Genomic DNA, 22,268 nt, shown 5'->3' on the forward strand with positions numbered 1-22,268 from the left:
AAGGCTTAAATGCAGTTTTACCTTCACTAAAACGAAAATTAATTTCTCTTTGTAACTCCAAATTTAGTGGGGTATGATTATGTGGAAAGTTAACTCGATTACGGTCATTTAGGTACCAGTTTGGTAAATTATTGATCAAAATTGAGTTCTTTGAAGTTGAGGCTCAGAAACAGTGCAGAATTTGTGGAGGGGGGCAAAATCCAAAAAATTATAAAATAGGGGGGGTAAAATTCAGAATTTTAAAATAGGGGGGGTAAAATTTCGGATTTTAAAATAGGGGGGGTAAAATTCCATTTTATTCAAAATATGAGGGTAAAACTGCATTTAAGCCTAAATAAAAATAAGGTTAAATTACACTTTTGATCCTCTAACTTTTACAAACTTTCGATTTTGGCTCTCTAACTTTCATAATAACATTTTTGGCCCCTAACTTTAGCCCATTTTAAAATGTTGGCCCCTCATTGATTTTTACCAAGTCAATGCATATATAGACAATAACTCACGTGTCACGTTGTGTGCATTCACATGGTCAAAATCAGTGGGAACTAGCCTTTTGCAAAAGGAACTAAAGTTAAAGAGCTAAAAATGTTATTATGAAAGTTAGGCGGCCAAATCACAAGTTTCTGAATGTTATGGACCTGAAGTGAAATTTAACCTAAAAATAAAAATAGTTTTTATATATATAATTTCATTCAAAAGTATTTGAGTTTAATTATTTTTTATAAAAAAGATATATATTTTATATTATATTAGTTGTTCAAAATTAGTTATTACCTAGCTAAAAAAATAATTCTATGCTTTAGAATATTAATTAAATTAATTTTGTTAAAATTGTAGAGAAGGAATGTACAAATACTTAGTTAAATTGTATTCTAAAATATTTATGATCCTGAAGTTATACAGTGCTAAATATTGGAAACAAATATAATCAAACAATACAACAAATAGATAGAGTTCAATATAGTTGGTTGGATCATAATCAAAGGAATATATATATAAAAATATAGTTAGTTAGTTGGATCATAATAAAATTAAATAAATATATAGTTTGTTGGTTGGGTCATAATCGAAAAAATAAATATATAGTTAGTTTGGATATAAGAGGATTGATGGTGTTTGTCCTAACACGTCAAACATAGAATCTGAAAACCAAACTCTTTTACACTTCTCTGACCTACAACACGTTTCTCACACCGTCTCCATTTCATTTTCTTTTTGGGTTTTTATCCCTTAAATAACTTAAACAAGGAGAGGATTAGCTATTAGCTATGAAATTATTTGAGATTTAAGCCACAAGATTTAGTCTACTGTTGAGAAGTTTAAGTAGTATGTTATAGGTTATGTATTCGATTCACAACTCATTATAAACAAAAAAAAAATTTATTCGAGATATTTTGTCACCGTAACATATTTTTCGCGCGTCCTATAAAGTTAACAAAATACTTCCGTTCGCTACTTAAAGTAGCGGATATTCTACGCTACTTAATAGTTCAATTTCTCAAATTTCACATTTTTATAACTTTCCACTTAAGTTGCAGACATAATCCGCTACTTAAGTAGAGGACTTGTAAGAATCTTGAATTTCATGTAGGATGTTTATTCCTCAAAATTTCTCATTTTTATAACGTCCGCTACTTTAAGTATCGGAAGGGTAAACCTAGAAACTCGTAGGACACGTGAGAAGCTGATAGGTGGCAAAAATAAATCTCAAATTATTCGATCCGGCTTGCTTTAAACTAGTCGGAGTACACGTGCGTATGCACGAAAAACAATTTCTTTTTATTTCGTATACATTTTGAAAATTGCAAATATTATAGGAAAAAAAATCATGATTTTGTATTGAATCTGGTATTAAATTAAAAAAAAATTATGATTTTGTATTGAATATTGTGAAATGGTGAATTAACAAATTATAATTTTTAGTTATAATCATAGTACTATTATTATTTTTTTTTACAGCCATAGTACTATTATTTATACGTACATTATAAATAATTTGGTTAAAGTATCAATGAATTGTTTCAAAATTATTGTCGGAATTCAATAAATCCCATGTTTTGGGGAAAGAATTTCTATTGCCAACTAACATATCGTACTTCATAACAACATTGAATAATCCGGCAAGTCTCCTTTCTTTTTGAAGAATATAAAACATTGAACTTAATAATCAATCGTTATTTAATTTAGTGGTGATTAATACCAAATTTGATATATATATTTTTTTTTTGGTTACAAGAGAGAAAATAGTCTTGTTCGTATATAATGTCATCAAATTGTAAAATAATATACTACTTATACTAAGTATAAGATATGACTAATTATTATGTCCCAAATTATACGTCACTTTACGTGGAAAAATAAATTATATATTTGAAATAAGATTGAAGTATCTTGAAATAGTATTTTGGCTTAAATATGCAGTTTTGATACAATTGTATGATTTTAGCCTCCCAAGATTCAATTGTGCGGTTTTCATAATGTTCTATTTTAGCCCACAAGTTTCAATTGCTCGATTTTGACCTCCCAAGTTTATCTGTTTTTGCATTTGCTAGTCTCTCGTTGACGTTTTTAATTAAAAATTGATTGCGTGGCATTTTAAAAAATAAATAAATAAATAAAAATGTTTTTAAAATTTGAAAATATGTTTTAAAATTAAAAAAATAAAAAATTGTTTATTAAAAATGTATTAATTTTTTTCTTGAATAATTATTATTTTTAAAAAAATAGTTTATAAAATTTTAAAAATAGTTCATAAAAGAATTTGTAAACCATTTTTCTATAGGAAAATTATTTTATGAACTAAATATAACAAAAATAACTTATTTTATAATTTATTTTTTAAAAAAAAAAATCATTTTTTTAACACAAGCAAACTTAATACATTTCATTCATACATCATTTATTTTTATTTTATTAATTTTAAAACATCTTTTTAATTATACTTTATTTTTAAATATTTTTTAAAATTTTAAAATGTCAAGTAAGCAATTTTTAGTAAAAAAAAAACTAGCAAATGCAAAATGGAATAAATTTGAAAGGCCAAAATCGAACTTACGAGGCTAAAATCTAACACTTGCGAAACTCAGGAGGTTAAATACACATAATTGAAATTTAAAGGGCAAAATCGTACAATTGTAAAATTTAGAGGATCAAAACATCATTTAAACCTAGTATTTTTGTTAAACTTTCGTAGCTACACAATTAAGATACACAAAATAGGGGCCTATTTTAAAGTTTTCTGATACATGGCTTTGGTCTTGGAATCAGAATCACATATGATATACTACCTTCCTTGCAATAGGCTTGCTTTTCAAAAAAATTCAAACATTAAATTTCAACAAAGGCTTGCAGAGTAGAGGTGAAATTTCATAAAAGGCACCTCTACGCTGGTATGTGTTGGGATGCAAGTAAACAAGATATAAGGCTCTAGGTTATTTTTTAGCTTATGTAAACAGCTTATGCAATATAAATTTAGTTTTATGCTATCTTATAAGTTCACAAGTGAAAATTGTATTTTTATAAGCTATTTTATCATAAAATATCTTAACAAACTTATAATAATACATAAAAATTGCATAAATTATTTGCATAAGCTCAAAAATAAGTTAATCCAACATGTCCATATTTTTAAAAACACATAATTATGGTCCCCAAGCTATACAATTGATTAGGATGAACTAGAGTACATGTATAAGTTTTGTTCACCATTATCAATGCTGTTGCAAAATATTCTTACTTCATCCGGCCTTATTTATAAGCAAAAGTTGTTTTTTAGATTCATTGAAAAATCAATGTATCTATTTTGGTCATTATGCGAGGATATACTTGTTGATGTGGATTTGTCGAAGCTTGTTTTCGATGAGGTTTTGGTCAAACGGGATGGATACACATTTTATGTTGAAATGTTTTACGAACGTCTGCTTGAATTATGTACTAATTGCGTTACAATTGGCCATCTGATGTCTCTTTGTAATAAGCTTCATCCCAAACCGATAGAACGCCCAACAAAAGTGAAGCAAGATAGAAGTATTGTCCAATATGTTGAAAAGAAGAAACATGAACCAGCAACAAAAACACCAGATATTGTAGCTCCAGCTACTGTCAAGGATATGGTTTGGCCTCCCACTTTGTATAATTTTTCACTTTTTTATATTATATATGAACAAAGAGACATATAATTAGTTCTACTAAATGTGCTTCTAATGTCTACTAATTAATTACTATGATGCTGCTAGTTTAAAAAAAAATCTAAAAAATTACAAATAAAAGCTTATTGCATATAAAATTAGAGTAATCACACTATTAGTATCACCCCTGACCAGACCTTTTCCGCATCGGTGTTGATTGTTTGGAGCGGGCTGCGAGCTGGGAACTTAGCTGCCTAGGTTTTCATTCTACCGTTGTCCCATTAATTTTTGGCTCGCGAAGCTGCTTTTTGTAATCTAATGGGCCGATCACTTTTGATTCGAGATTGGGAGTTAGAGTCTTAGGGCATCTTTTTTGGCCGGGTTGATGGCTCTCTTTGGTGTTTTGGTGACCGTGGAGTCTTTGGTGTTTTGGTGACTGTGGAATGTGTGCTGGGTGGTGTCTGTTTTTAGCTTTTTCATTGGTGTTTCGCTTATATACGACGCCTTTGTTTTGTAGTTCTGTTTTTCCCGATCTCTGTTCGTCTTGTGCAGAGACCAATTATTATTAATAATATTTTGCCGTTCAAAAAAAAATGTATCACCCCTAACCAGTAGTATGTCTTTAGCAATAACTTATAAGGACCCAATCTAGGGCCCGCTTGGATTAACTTATTTTTTAGTTTATGCAAACGGCTTATGCAATATAAATTAGGTTTTATGTTATTTTATAAGTTCACACTAGTGAAAATTGTATTTTTATAAGCTATTTTATCATAAACTACATTGACAAACTTATAATAATACATAAAAATTGCATAAATTGTTTGCATAAGCTCAAAAATAAATTAATCCAAATGAACCCCTAATACAGAAAAATACCGAGTTTCAACTCCCTTCAACATTGACATTTATACTTGAATAAAGTTTACAATATGTTTCCAATCAACCTATCATAATTTCCATACATTAGGACCCGTTTGGGTCACAGGATAGGATAGATACATGATATGATAAGGAGCTGGATAAAAATAGGATATGATAATGATAAGATAACTTTTATCCTATCATATGTTTGGTGCACATGTGATAAGAAATATGATAACATTATATTTTAAAAAAAATCATATTTTTAATTAACATTAAAAAAAATTAATGGATTAATTTTATATAGTTGTAAAAATTCATTGACACTACTAAAATTTAAATTTAAACACTAAAATAAATATCAAATTAAAATAATACACAAGTGGACAATTTCCAACAAAAATCAAACTAGAAAAGAAGACTATTTTTCCAAAAAAAAAAAAACTGTACGAGTAAAATAACATACATACATACATGTTAGAATAAAAAAAGGTTGGGAAGACAATTTGGCTGCAATTTTGGAAATCAAAACTTACATTAGGGAGTCAGGATCCGTTGACACCAGATGTCAAAGTTTATATTGACACCAAATCCTATCCATTTATTTTTATTTGATCTAATGGCCCAATTTCATTCATTTAATATCTAATTTGTCAAAAAAAAAAAAACAGCTAAAACAAATCAAATAATATCCAATAAAGCATATTTTTCCTTTTGTGAAATAAATAAAACAATTAATCATTTTCTTCCCTACTCCAAATTCATTTGCTCTCTCAACAAGCTTTATCAACAAACAAGTATCATGATTAAAACAAAAAATTTGGCATGACATGATAATGGCCTTGAAAAATTACAGTAAAAATAAGTGAGTATGAAATCAGTATAAAATTAATAAAAACTTCAGTTCCTAATCTATATATATAATTCCTAGATAGTTCTCCTACTATCTATGGAAACCCTAATTCACTTAAACCAATGAATTTTTTTCATTTAGCCACGTCAACCACTTACAATGCCACATCACTTCTCTTTACATCATTATCATCTCTAGACTCTATCCACTTTTCATATACCTACATTTATATAAACTAGAAATAAACTCGTGCGTTGCACGGGATCGATTAAAATACACACTTAAAATATTTTCATAAATGAAAAACAATAATTATGATAAGTATCATTATATATAATTAAATAATTGATAATATTTTAAAATATAGTGAAATAGATAGGTTTAATATTAATTTATATTAAAAATAAGAGGATTATTTAGAAATATGAAATTTTGTATTTGTTTATATAATTGATTTGTATATATATTTTTGCTTACAAATATATTTTAAAGACAATTAATATAGTTTTTAATGATCTCTTATAATATTTCGTAAAAAAAAATGATTTCTTATATTATTTATAAGTGTGAAAGGATGTATTATATTGTATCTTAATTGTGTAATTTTATAAGAATTTAATTTTTTTTTATGGGTCTCAGTAGTGCACTCTCGCAAGTTTTTTTTTTTTTTTTACTTTGGTGTTTTTTTTATTATTTTCAATAAGAATTATAGAAATAGTCATCCTTGTTAAAAATATTATTTATAAGAAAGAAAAATCAAACTCAACTTATAGAATGTGATTTATATATATGGTAGTTTCGTCTTTTTCATCTTTTGCTCAGATTCCATGAAATTATGTATGAAATAGCAAAATTGCATATTATCTTCCATCCAATTTATTTCTTATATTTTAAGAAAATAAAATTCTTGTGTTGATATATTGACTTCTTTTAAAATTTTCTGTCAAACTTTCACTTGGTGGAGTTTATTTTAACTACCAAAGAAATTGCAAATGAATGCATGCAGGTTTGATTAGAACATACTTAAAATAAATTATTACAAATTAAAAATAATAATTATGATAAGTATAATGACATATATATTTAAATTATAGTGACATAATTTAGTTGTAATCCTGTTATATTAAAAATAAAAAGTATGTTGTTTAGAAAAATGAGATTTTATATCGTAAATTAAGGACACAATGAATATAATTTTTAGCGAGTCTCTTATAATACTCCCTCCGGTCATATATATAAGGAACACATTGAGAAAAACACACATACCAAAGAGACTTATTTTTTAATTAAAATTTCTAAAATGTTTGTGTAATTAATGCATAACGTTGGAATATGTGTTTGTGTAATTAATGCATAACGTTGGAATATGTTGCATTTTACACAATTTAATAAGGGTATATAAGGAATTATCTATTTAATAAAGAATAAATTTAAAGAGTGTTTCTTATAAAAAGGACAAAAAAAAATTTCCAAAGTGTTTCTTATATATAGGACCGGAGGGAGTATCTCATAAGTTTGAAGAGATGTATATCATATTTTATTCTAATAGTGTAATCGTATAAAATAATAAATAAAATGAAAAACATAATATCTCATAAGTTTAAAAAGATGTGTCATATTTTCTTTTTATGGATCGTAGTGGTGCAATCGCAAGTTGCTTTGCTTTTTTATTTGTGAGAATTTTTTTAGTATGTTGTCCTGTTTACCTTTTTTTAATTGCTTAATTCTTTTAGTTTTTTTTTTCTCTTTGCGAGGTTTACCTCTGTCCATTTTTTTTATGTAATTGAGATGTGAATTGTTTAAATAATTAAGAAGAGATTTGTTAGTGTAATTCAATAATAATAATCAAATTACCAATATATAGTTATATTTAACCAATAAAAACTATTGTACTGATAAATTATTTTTTCAATCGATGTATATATATTCACAATGTTCCACATTCTACTATACTTACTTTTAAAATGTGATTTTATTTCGTGTATTGATAAGAAAGTTAAGAAAACTATATATACATCTCATAAAAAAAGAACTATATATATACAATATCTTCCTCTATTTTTCTTCCTCTTGAAAAAATAAAAAAAAATACATATATAATTAGAAAATAGCATTGACTGGTTGGGAAGAAAGTAATCTACTTGCTTGTGCAATAGAGGTCTCTTACTATTTGAAGATGTTTAAACAATGGAGAATGAGCACACAAAATAAGCATAGCTGTAAAATGTGAAGAGTTGGTAGATTAATTTATACTTATAGAGTAATTTTTGCTACACAATTTTTAATAATTTATTATCGTTATAAGAAACTTGATTTTCTCATACATTTATTTTTCTTATTGTAACTAATTTACAAATAAAGGTAGATTTGTGGTTTTATTTTCACGATTACTTAAAAAGACAAATTTAATTGAATATAATAATTGCTTTATCACAAAGAATAAGTAATATCAAAATTAAAATGATGTTTTTTTTATTACAATTAAAATGATGGTTTTATTGTTTTAATAATTTTAGTGATATTTTCCTTGAAAAAATAAGCAATATTGTTGTAGGGTAGTAAGTAAAAATATGGTATTATGAATAATAACATATATAGTGCACTCAAAGATATATACTTGCATAAATTGTCACTTTTCATAGACTTCTTGAGCATCAAAGATGCAACAAAGACAAAAATAGAGGTCTCTCTTTTATTCTCTTATCATAATTCACATGAAAAAATTGTCAAATCTACGTTAAGAAATAGAAAAAAATTAAGAAAAAAGTTAGAAAAGTAGGCTAACAAACATTATATCAATAAAAATAAGAATTTCTAAGATTTTCACACAATGTAAGAGTAACATAATTAATAAGTTGCTATATATATAGAAACTAATAAATTGTGAAAAATATGAAGAACCTATTGAAGAGCATCTATCCAATAGTTGGTTGGAGAAAAGTGATGATGAAAACTCAAATTTGCACTACAAACATTTATCATTTGTGCACAAAATCATATATTTATACACACAATGGTTAGGAATGGGAAAAGATGAAGGTTTAAAGAATTGTATGATAAATTTATTTGTCATAGTTAAGGAATATGAAAGAATGGTAGTTTAAAAGTTGCTATGACAAAGTTACTTTTTTTTTTAAATAATAGCACAATAATAATTAATTAATAAACAATATAACTAAAGTATTTTCTTCATAAAATTTATTTATTTTGTCAAGTATGAAAAAAAATTTAGTAGTAATTTTTTTTATATGATTTATTTATTTAAAGTAAATTTTGCAAAATGCAAATTATATTTATGCATGCATAGTTTATATTTTATGTTTGGTACTGTAAAATATGAAAGAACATATATCTATTCATTTTTCTTTTATAATTTAATCTTTTTTTTGTCTTTTTTTCATTATTACTATTATTTATGTTATATGTTACACTTGCTACTAATTTAAATAAATTACTTGTCCCTTGAACTTCACATGTATAATTATCAACATCAATATAGCATTTTTTTTTGTTCTTTGCAAAAACAATATTGGGAGCCATTATTATTGTAACATATAGATAATTACGTTGGAGGATGAATGGACACACAAAATAAATTGTGGGACAAATTTTAAATAGATATGAGAGCTCTCTAAAGCATGCCACATCATCACAATGAGTAATCTTTGCTACAAAATTTTTAGTAATTTATTATCGTTATGCGAAACTTGATTTTCTCATACATTTATTTTTCTTATTGTAACTAATTTACAAATGAAGGTGAATTTGTGGTTTTATTTTCACGATTACTTAAAAAGACAAATTTAATTAAATATAATAATTGCTTTATCGCAAAGAATAAGTAATATCAAAATAAAAATGATGTTTTTTTTGTTACAATTAAAATGATGATTTTGTTGTTTTAATAATTTTAGTGATATTTTCCTTGAAAAAATAAGCAATATTGTTGTAGGGTAGTAAGTAAAAATATGGTATTATGAATAATAACATATATAGTGGAAATGCACTCAAAGATATATACTTACATAAATTGTCACTTTTCATAGACTTCTTCAGCATCAAAGATGCAACAAAGACAAAAATAGATGTCTCTCTTTTATTCTCTTATCTTAATTCACATGAAAAAATTGTCAAATCTACGTTAAGAAATAGAAAAAAATTAAGAAAAAAAGTTAGAAAAGTAGGCTAACAAACATTATATCAATAAAAATAAGAATTTCTAAAATTTTCAAACAATGTAAGAGTAACATAATTAATAAGTTGCTATATATATAGAAACTAATAAATTGTGAAAAAGATGAAGAACCTATTGAAGAGCATCTATCCAATAGTTGGTTGGAGAAAAGTGATGATGAAAACTCAAATTTGCACTACAAACATTTAGCATTTGTGCACAAAATCATATATTTATACACACAATGGTTAGGAATGAGAAAAGATGAAGGTTTAAAGAATTGTATGATAAATTTATTTGTCATAGTTAAGGAATAAGAGTTAATGAATATGAAAGAATGGTAGTTTAAAAGTTGGTATGACAAAGTTATTTTTTTTAAATAATAGCACAATAATAATTAATTAATAAACAATATAACTAAAGTATTTTCTTCATAAAATTTATTTATTTTGTCAAGTATGAAAATTTTTTGAGTAGTAATTTTTTTTATTTGGTTTATTTATTTAAAGTAAATTTTGCAAAATGCAAATTATATTTATGCATGCATAGTTTATATTTTATGTTTGGTACTGGAAAATATGAAAGAACATATATCTATTCATTTTTCTTTTATAATTTGATCTTTTTTTTTTGTCTTTTTTTCATTATTACTATTATTTATGTTATATGTTACACTTGCTACTAATTTAAATAAATTACTTGTCACTTGAACTTCACATGTATAATTATCAACATCAATATAGCATTTTTTTTTTGTTCTTTGCAAAAAAAATATTGGAGCCATTATTATTGTAACATATAGATAATTACTTTGGAGGATGAATGGACACACAAAATAAATTGTGGGACAAATTTTAAATAGATATGAGAGCTCTCTAAAACATGCCACATCATCACAATGCTTGCTTATGAGCAACTCAACCTTCCTTTTACTAGGTAAAAGATAAAAGATGACTTTTCATATTGTCCACATTAAACCATGAGAAACTTATACTAAAGAGCCACAATTTACTACTTACTCACCATATATTCCATCGGTTGCAAAACACAATTCATCCATTTACATCATGCATGTTCCATAGTTAATGTATTAAAAATCCTTTATATTTTATTAAATTTATCAATTTCATTTTTAAATTATTCATGTGCACTCAATACCTATATGGCTATATATACGGTGCATAGATATTCATCATTTTTTTCGGTGAAATATTGTGATGGTTTTTATCTCCATAAATTCATTCCTCAAGACACATTTAGAGGCAAGTGTATATATACTATATCAATTTAGAAATATTTACCTTACTTTTTCTATTATTATAGTAAACATTTTTAGTTTTTTTTATTATTGACTCTTTTTCCATTATTATAATAATGTTCCAATGCTTAACCAATTTTGTTTCCTCCCTTTGTTTTTTTTATTATTGACTCTTTTTCTTTTTTATTATTATTATTATTATTTATTTTGATCGTACTTATAGTTTCAATTTTTCTATGTTATAATATAAAACAGCGCATCACACCCGTGCATCGCACGGGTAAGGGTCTAGTTCTTTTATTAAACGAGTAATAATCTTCTACCTTTTGGATGACCACCTGAAAAATTATAAAAATTGGTATCCATGGATGTGATTTTGATATAAAATATTTGGAGATGAAACTTGTGATTTTTATTTTTTTTGGTTATAAATATATGTCGATAAAAAAGTGATGAAATCTTGATATCAATTAAATCTTAATTGGAGCCATTCAAAAAATAAAATAAAATTTTAAGCGGAAATAATAATAAAGGAGTGACTTGGTGGATTAAATGACATGTGATATTTTAAGTGATCGTGTATTAGCCTTTGGATTATAAAAAATCAATGGTTAATATTTGGTGTCAAACTTTTATTTGACACCTGGTGTCAACGGATCCGACTATTTTAATATTTTAATTTTGTAAAATGAAGGAATATACACTTATATTTAGATTTAGGTTACTATGAAACAAATTGAAATAAGAAAGTACACTATTTTTTTCATGAATAAGATCACTTGAAGTCTTGAACCCAAAAAATAGCTTATGACATATGTATACTTATATTTTCTTTTTACGTAAAAACATTTTAGATTATTTTGAAGAAAAAATTATGTTCATTATGGACAAAAACAAAATAGAAGATTTTGAGAGAGATATCTCGGTCTTGGAGAATGAGAAACGTAAAGTAATTCCCATCCCACTATTAAAAATATATATTGACGAATTAAAATTTGAATTTCAACTATGGGAGTTATACATATTTTCATATTTCATATTTTATCATGAGAAACGAGAAACACTTCTCACCCCACTATTAAAAATACACATTAATTAAAATTTGAATTTGAATTTCAACTACAGTAGTTTTCCAAATTTTGTGTCCATCACGCTTTCATTAGATTTCATTTGGCCGATGAAATCTATGGAAACTATTATATTTTTTTCCTAATTTTTTTTATAATCTATTATATTTTTTTATGATTTAAACTTTCTATAAACCTTCGTTCAAACTTTTTTAGGGATATTAATTTATCAATGCGAGTGGAGATTCACACATATATTTTCCCATTTGATGCTCACATGTCAAGATTGCTTCTTTGTGGTACAGTGACAAGAAAATATTTGAAAATAAGAACAAGGTCAAAGTATATTAATATTCATTTGAAAAATAGTATAGAATTTACAATTATTTTTTGTTGATGAAGTCCCTAAAGAGTCCTAAGAGATGGGAGAGAGAGAGAGAGAGAGAGAGAGAGAGAGAGAGAGAGAGAGAGAGAGAGAGAGAGAGAGAGAGAGAGAGAGAGAGAGAGAGAGAGAGAGAGAGAGAAAATCTTTCATCGTTGTTGGGAGTACATCCCACCCCACTATGCTCAAGTAACATTCTTAAACGTATATCATATTTTCATACTCAAATAAACTAAGTGAAATCTATCTCATAGACAATTGAAAAAAACATAGACATCTAAATATTATCAAATGAAAAAGGACATAGACAACATTGAAAAGAAAAAATAACATGAAAATAAATATTATTGAAAAAAATAAAAAATTATCCTGTGTTTGACAATGAACCTAATGTAGATTTTCTATAAAGAGTCGGCTGGAGATGAAAAATAAAAAAAATCATGGTATATTTTAATTTTATGGAAAACTACGCTCCAAAAAAATCTTAAGGCAATGAAAAATCAAAACATATTTTCATTTGAAAAATAAGTTTATAATTATTTTATATTTATATTTATATAGGATCACTATGTAGTTCTGGGGATGAAAATGAGATAAATAATTCATCTCGTCATAATAGTGTAGAACAAAAAGCTAAGTAATACTCTTCATCTCACTTTATCCTGTAACATTGTTAAATCTATATCATGCAAAATTTATCTCAATTTTAATGTAGAATTTCAAACAAAATTACTTGAATAACATATCAAAATAAACACATAAATAATATAAAAAAGACTTAAATGCAGTTTTGCCCCCTATTTTGATTAAATCGGAATTTTACCCCCTGTTTTATAATTTTTTGGATTTTGCCCCCCACCAAAATTCTGCACAAAATCTGCTTTCGAGTCTCAACTTCAAAGTTTCGCACATAATTCAATTTGGATCCATAATTCACCAAACTGGTACCGAAATGATCGCAATCAAGTTAGTTTCCCACATAATCAAACTCCACTAAATTTGGAGTTACACAGAGAGATTAATTATCATTTTAGTGAATGTCTGTCTAAATTAATTATTATATGAAACTACTACTGGTATTTTTGTCATGTCTCTCACCCTATAGCTCATTTTTTAATAGTATTTACATGTCTGGAAAGCTAAAAAAATTACCTTTGTTTTCATTTCAATTTCGTCGAATTTGGAGTTACGATGTGTTTGGTAGACGATATTGAATTTGAAGGTCAGAAGTAGATTTTTGCAAAATTAGTAATTGGACAGACCTTCACTAAAACGGTAATTAATCTCTCGTTGTAAATCCAAATTTATTGGGGTTTGATTATGTGGAAATATAACTCGATTACGGTCATTTCAGTATCTATTTGGTGAATTATTGATCCAAATTGAGTTGTGTGCAATGCTTTGAAGTTTTGACTCGAAAGCAAATTTTGTGCAGAATTTTGGGTGCATACCTTCACTAAAACCGTAATTAATCTCTCTTTGTAACTCCAAATTTAGTAGGGTTTGATTCTGTGTAAATCTAACTCGATTACGGTAATTTTGGTATCTATTTGGTGAATTATTGATCCAAATTGAGTTGTGTGCGAATGTTTGAAGTTGTTACTCGAAAGTCGATTTTGTGCAGAATTTTGGGAGACATACCTTCACTAAAACGGTAATTAATCTCTCTCTGTAACTCCAAATTTAGTGGGGTTTGATTCTGTGGAAATCTAACTCGATTACATTCATTTCGGTATCAGTTTGGTGAATTATTGATCTAAATTGAGTTTTGTGCAAAGCTTTGAAGTTGAGACTCGAAAGCAGAATTTTAGGGGGGGGCAAAATCCAAAAAATTATAAAATAGTGAGGTAAAAGTCCGTATTTTAAAACAGAAGAAGTAAAATTCCGATTTAATCAAAATAAGAAGGTAAAACTGCATTTAAGCCTATAAAAAAAATAAAATGCAGGGACTAACATTCTAGTTTTATTTTATTTTATATAATAAAAAGAGTTGTTTATGTAACAAAAAAAGGAGTTGTTTAGTAAAAAAAAAAAAGTAAGGAACGGCAAAAAGGGTTTTGAGGAGGTTTTAAGATGAAATATTGATTCATTTGTGTTTTGTGTACAACGAATCTTTGAAACGCAGCCACCGTGAGTTGAACTCAAAAGAAAATGTCGACGGCGCCGAATCAACCGGAAAACCTCCAATCCGATGCGAAACCAGCAGATCCTTCTCCCGATCAACCAGAAGAAGAGGAGGAAGAAGGAGAGTGCGGATTTTGATTATTCATGAAAGGAGGAGGTTGCAAAGACACCTTCGTTGATTGGGAAAATTGTGTCAAAGAAGCCGAAGACAAAAAAGAAGACCTTGTTGAAAAGTGCTCTCAGATTACCGCACGGTTGAAGCAGTGTATGGATTCTCATTCCGATTACTATGCACCGATTCTTATTGCTGAAAAGCACGCTGAAGAACAAGCTGTTATTGAATTCGAGAAAGAAAAGCAAGATTCAGCCCCTTCTCAGTCTAATCAAAAGTGATTTTCAATTTCCAATTTCCTCTTTTTTTTTTTTTTTTTTTTTTTTTTTTTTTTTTTAATTTAATAATAATAATTCATTGTGTTGTAGCATCACCTTATTTCAATAGATAACATTAGTTTAAAATTGGTACTTGACATGATATAAGACTGTGTGTATGAGAGAAAGAGGGTTCTCAAACTTGTCAATAATTCATTGTGTTGTAGCATCACCTTAATTCATTGTGTTGTAGCATCACCTTATTTCAATAATTCATTGTGTTGTAGCATCACCTTAATTCATTGTGTTGTAATAAGTGGAATTATTGATAGGTAATCTATCTAAATTGTCATAAGCTGTTTTTAAAAGTTTTCCCAAATAGTCTGACAAAAACGTAAGCCGGGTAGATAAGCTTAAATAAGTCAATCCTAATAGGCCCTTAATTTGTTGACATTTGAGAATTTCTAATGAGTAAAATGGATGTGTTCATCTCTTTTGGGTTGAAGTGTATGATAAAATGGAATTTTAATGATCTGTTTGTTTGACTAATTCAGTAATTAGTGATTCAATGGTAATTGCATTTTGATTGTTCTCTTGGTAACAAGCTGTGAGGGAATTAGTTAGTATTAGTAGTGTAGAGATTCTAATTAATGGTATGAAGTATATTGATCCCATTAACTGACTAGCTTTCCTCTACTACTTCGAATTCCTTCTCATCCTATACCAGAACTCCAGTAAGCAAGCAACTCATTAGAAGAGTTTACTAAACATAGCTATTTAGTTTGATTGGCTCACTTAATAGCAGTTATTCAGTTACTCAGATTTAGTGGTATAGTGGGATGAGACACTGGGTTTTCTTGTTGACACATCTGCTATTCGAAGATACTAAGTTAATTGTTGAACCACAGCGACTGTGTGAGTTGGAGTCAAAGACAATTTCGATGCCCCCAAAGCCATTATTGAAGTGGAGAAAGAAAAGCAAGATTCAATAGCCAACAACAATCAACAAGAAGCCCCTTCTCTGTCTAATCAAACGTGATTTCGAATTACTGTTCCTCTTTTTATTTTTATTTTATTTTTTATATTTCATTGTTATTGTTCTTCTAGTATATTATCATGTTGTAGCACCCACCTATTTCAATTTATAACCCTAGTTTAGAATTGTCACTCATGATAAGACTGTTTGAGAGAAAGAGGGTTCTCTTTTTTTTTTTTGGCATAATAAGTAGAATTACTTATAGGTAATCTATCTCAATTTTCAATCAAATTAAGTTTTTTATTTTATTTTATGATTCTTAATTATCAGTCGCAATTTTTCTGTTGAGTTGATGATTTATGCCCTAGGCAGCTAAGCCTATTTACCATTGCACAAGTATGATGCTTCACCATGCATATGGCACTTAATTTGTTGACATTTGAGAATCTATAATAGGGAAAATGGATATCTGAATCTCTTTTGGGTTTAAGTGTATGAGTAAATAGGATTTTGATGATCTGTGTGTTTCACTTCATTTTGGTTGTTTTCTACTGTTTAATTTGTTGACTTGGGTTTATGTGGAGTGTTGATGTCTTCTTCTGTCCGTGCCAACTAATTGAGTAACTAGCTATTCAATGGTAACTGCATTTTGATTGTTCTCTTGGTAACAAGCTGTGAGGGAATTGTTTAGTATTAGTAGAGAATCTAATTAATGGTATGAAGCAACTTGATCCCACTAACCCAAATAGCTTAACTCTACAACTTGTAATTTCTTCTAATCCTATACCAAAAGTCATTAGAAGGGATTCCTAAACCTATAGCTATTTAGTTTGATCCATGCACTCATTGTGATAGAAAATATATGCAGTTACTCAAAGTTAGTGGTAATTTTTTAATTTTTTTTTTTAATGGCAAGTTAGTGGTAAAGTGAGATGACACACACTGGGTCTGCTTGTTGACACTTCTGTTATTCAAAGTTTCTTAAATTTAATTGTTGGATTGCAGCGACCATGAGTTGGATTCAAAGGCAACATCAACACCCCCAAAGCAAGCAGAAAAGGAGCAATCCAATGTCGAAACAGCAAATCTTTCTCCTGATCAACCAGCTTCGGAGCCTCCGAAAGCAGAAAACGGAGAGGAGGAAGAGGAGGAAGGTGAGTGTGGGTTCTGCGTGTTCATGAAAGGAGGTGGTTGCCGAGATACCTTTGTTGATTGGGAGAATTGCGTGAAAGAGGCCGAGGAGAACAAAGAGGACCTCGTTGAGAAGTGCTCGCAGGTCACCGATCTTTTGAAGCAGTGTATGGATTCCCATTCTGATTATTATGCACCCATCCTCGTGGCCGAGAAGCACATTGAAGAACAAGCCGTCATCGAATTGGAGAAAGAAAAGCTAGATTCAGCAACCAGCAACAATGAACAGGAAGCCCCTTCTCATTCTAATCAAAAGTGATAATTTACATGCCTTTTTTCTAATTTATTGCTATAGTAGTATTACCTTGCTGTAGCACCCACCTATTCTCAATAGATAACACCTATTTAAAATTTTAAACTTCAAATTTTGCTACTGTCTGGCTAGTCTCAATTTTTGTCACAATAAATGGGATTTTGGATATTTTATCTCTTTAGTTAATGATTCGTGGCGTGACCTTAGTAGTTGAGCCTATTTGCTATTGCACAAGAGTGGTGATTCATCATGCATATGACACTTAATTGTAAAGAATTGAGAATGTCTAATGAGGAAAAGGGATATGTGAATCTCTTTTGTGCTGAAGTGTATATAACCAAATGGAACCTTAATGATCTATGTTAGACTCTATTTTGATTATTTTCCATTTAATGTGCTAACATGTGTGTTTATGTTGAGTGTTATTTTGTTCTCTTGGTAACAATCAGTGAGGGAATTCACCATTAGTAGTAGCGACTAGTGAAGGTTATAATTCATAGTAAGAAAGAAGCACCCTGATCGCACTAAATCTATATTTAGTTTGATAAACTCACTGGAAAGTAAATATTCAGTTGCTCAATCAGGATGGGGGGTACCTAGATGAGACCTTGGATTTGCTGCTTGCTTGACGACACTTCTGTTATAACTTGATGATTAGGATGCATTGCTGTGTTGAGTTGGATGATTAAAGTACTAGAGCTAGCAGTGGATAATAAATAGCTTGACTTCAAGATTCTAGATTTACTATATACCAGAGAAATAGATTATGAACTAACAGATAAAGAAGATTCACATATCGACATGATTCTGAACTAACAGATCAAATATATTCACATATTCGCTGGCTGTTTTATGCAGATTTTATGCAGATTCTGAAATTTCAAGCATACGTGCATCTTTTTATGATGTGTATTTTTATTTTTTTCCTTCCTATTTTCCTCCATTTTCTTTTAAACCAGTCTTTCAGGAAGACTTCCATTTGCATATGAAATAAACAGGATGGCTTTGATTAAATGATATTGTTAATATAATCACTTGGCCATCTTATGAATATACGGGCTATACTTCATCACTCTATGTCCCTATCCTACCATTTGTTCTGCAATGCTTGAGTGATATTCAATTGGCACTTCTACCTTACCTAAACTAGTATATCTCTATGAAACTTTTATAGTGGATTATATCACCCATAAGAACACTGACAATACAAATCTTGTGTTTAAGAGTAATGTTATCACACCCTAACGTTATTTTCAGCCTCCCAATAATGCGCTATTTTGGCATATGAAGCTTGAAGGAATGAAGTAAAGATTTTCTTTTTAAAATTCAAAAAGGAAAAGTTGGTGCTTTTTGAGCAAGCTTTAACAGTTACTTGAAAAACAAATTTGAGATCAAATTGACTACTTAAAAATTGATTTTGAAGACTAAAATGACTAATTAAAGAGATATTTGTAGATATAATTGCAATTTTGATACATTCTAAGACGAATATGACAGTCAGATACACTTTCAGGGATCAAATTGGTGTTTTGCCTTTTTAAAAAAATTCAAATAAATCATCCAAAATCATCCAAACAAGTGAATTTAGGGACTCGAGATTTCCTATTCCGCCAATAAAAGAGTTTCATTGTAAATATGGAGGGGGAGGATCCTTGTGAAGGTTCATGAGAAAACTCAATGTCAATAAGGAAATGCAAGAATTGGAGATTTGTATTGTGTTTCCCTTTTTTAAAACTTTTCAAATACAATTAAAATCATGTTCTTTATCAAATCATTTAACTTATGATTAACATGCAAACAATAATAGTGTACGTTAAATCATAAAGAACAAACAAAATTGAAAATAAAGAGGATTTCCTCAATTATAATCATACCCTCTAATCATACCAAAGAAAAGAAAACAAAGCAAATAAATATACAAGTTCATGTTTTGGTATCAGAGGAGGTTGGTCCACATGACCAAGAGTCGTAGTGTCTTGTCATTATATATGTTAGTGTGCGAACACTGTCAACGCCTAATCAACGTCATCTGTTGTGGTAGAGCTGTCAAAATGGGCGCCCCAGCCAAATTCGGGCCGGCCCGGTCGGGCTTCAGGCTTCATCGGGCCGGGCTAAAAAGCCCGGATAAAAAACGGGCTACCAAAATTAGTGCCCGAGCCCGGCCCGGTACGGGTTGTCGGGCTTTCGGGCAGCCCGATTTATTTTTTATTTTACATTTAGTGCTCAAACTCAACATTATAAATATGATCAATAATTTTTGCGGGTCCTATTTTTACTCATCCGATATATATATATATATATATGGGGAGGGATCAAATTACACCGATGTAACATTTGAGTAATGCTACACCGCTCAATAACGCTTTAACGAATACAAATTTTACAAAATCCACCGTTGGATTGAAATCTTATATCGTATAGATCATATATGTTGAATTGTATAAAAATCTAAAATCGTTTGATGTGTTTTTGAGATAGATCAAGATTAACGGTATTCAATAAAAACGCATAAACTATTAATCTTCATCGGTCCCAATAACATATCAAACGATTTTAGATTTTTGTAAAATTCAACATGGATGATCTATACGATATAAGCTTTCAATCCAACGGTGGATTTTGTAAAATTTGAATTCATTAAAGCGTTATTGAGCGGTGTAACATTACTCAAATGTTACACCGGTGTAATTTGATCCCTCCCTTATATATATATATATATATATATATATATATATATATATATATATATATATGAGGAGGGTTATATTGACTCCAAGAGTAAGTTTTATAACTTACTCCAAATCTTGACCTTTGATTTTAATTTCAATTAATGGCTAAGATGGATTGATAATAATTGTTAAGGTGAGACTTATTCCTTTGTTGCACTTGAAAATCAAGATTATCAAAACATACTTTAAATAGAATATATTAACTCTAGCAATTAATTGTAAGTACACAATTATTTTTTTTACGAATAAACCATTTTTTTTTTGGACACTTTAAGTACAACATTTCTTTTTATTTTTTTTTTGTTGACAATACACCATTTATTTCATGTGTGCTCTTTTCTTCTCTTTGCCTAAACACCTAATTTTATGTTTGTTCAATCCGCGTTTATGATGATGGTTGGACCATAGTGATGATTTTTTTGGATTTTTATATCTTTTGCTTTTGAACTTTTAGCTCTTATTATGCTTATGGCAAGAGTTAATGTTGGTTATTTAATTTATTTTTTTGGTACATAATATTGGTTATTTATTTGTGTTATGTGTTTTATTCATGTGTTCCTTTGCCGTTGTTATGTTGAACTATTTTAAATGGAGTTGATTATTTTATTGTATATTTTTTATAAGAAAATGTACCAATTATTGTTATTTTTATGCAATCATTTGTTTACCTTTTTTTTTTTGGTTTAAAATTTGTTTTCTTTTTTTGTTGGTACAAATGTTATCATTTGTATTTTTATACTTTTTTTTTTGGTAGAGTATTTTTATCCTTTCTACTATGCAATTTATTATGCGTATAAAAAATTAACAAAGGCGAAGAATCATTATTTTGATAATTTTGATTTTTGATAATTAATGGTTTAATTTCTTCTTTTTATGGTAGAAGAATTCATTAATTCATTCTATTTGAGGTATGTTTTGATCATCCTTATTTTCCAGTGCAACAAAGAAATAAGTCTCACCTTAATAATTATTATCAATCAATCTTAGCCATTAATTGGAATTAAAATCAAAGGTCAAGATTTGGAGTAAGTTATAAAACTTACTCTTGGAGTCAATACAACCCTCCTCATATATATATATATATATATATATATATATATATATATATATATATATATATATATATATATATATATATATAATGTATGGATTTAATTGATATGCACCGACGGTGTAAAATAATTTTACACTGTCAACCAATACCAACCATGTTTTCCGCCACATCACCCCACTCCATCCCACTTTCTTGATATGACATGGCAAAATAATGATTTTTTATTGGACGATTGTGCAAAACTATTTTACACCGTCGGTGCATATCAATTAAACTCATATTAAAGAAAAACTAATGAAAGTGACTAATATGATAAATAAAATTAAAGAGATCAATTTATAACGTCAATTGATCAAGGGAATAATATCAAACTAATAAATAAAGTTAAGGGGCTAATTTATAATGTATGTTAATTAGTTAAATGACCAATATGAAACTACTCCATCCGTACCAAATTATATGTCACTTTGAGAAAAAATTTGTGCCAATTATACTTTTAACTATTTATTACTCTATTTTCTTTCAATTCTTCAATTTATTTTTTTCATACCATAAATGTAAGACAATTTTGTAAATCAACCCATAATTTCTCTTTTCCATAGAACATTAATTACATTTATTAATATTCGTAAAAGTGACATATATTGTGGTATGGAGGAAGTAATAAATAAATCAAGTGACAAGGTCAAACTTCACACTTATTGGTGGTGAAAAACGACGAACATTAGTTTAGTTTCTAACTACCATGGTTGGTGGTCAAACCCTTTGCTTTGTGTGGGTATCGACTAATCTTGTTCTTCACGTTACTCTTTGATTGGTTCTTTTGTAAACTTTTGTGGTCACTCTC

At 28.3% G+C, this 22,268-nt stretch overlaps 1 protein-coding gene across 1 annotated transcript; it reads left to right on the plus strand.

The window, feature by feature from the left end:
- Positions 1 to 14,777: 14,777 nt before the first annotated feature.
- On the plus strand, positions 14,778 to 18,010 carry LOC123883843. Its single transcript, XM_045932785.1, has 2 exons — positions 14,778 to 15,238; positions 17,200 to 18,010. The coding sequence occupies exons 1-2, from the start codon at positions 14,994 to 14,996 to the stop codon at positions 17,642 to 17,644; spliced, it is 690 nt and encodes a 229-aa protein (XP_045788741.1). The 5' UTR covers positions 14,778 to 14,993; the 3' UTR covers positions 17,645 to 18,010.
- The last annotated feature ends 4,258 nt before the right edge of the window (positions 18,011 to 22,268 follow it).

The sequence above is a fragment of the Trifolium pratense genome, linkage group LG1 (genome assembly GCF_020283565.1).
Source record: "Trifolium pratense cultivar HEN17-A07 linkage group LG1, ARS_RC_1.1, whole genome shotgun sequence".
NCBI lineage: Eukaryota > Viridiplantae > Streptophyta > Magnoliopsida > Fabales > Fabaceae > Trifolium > Trifolium pratense.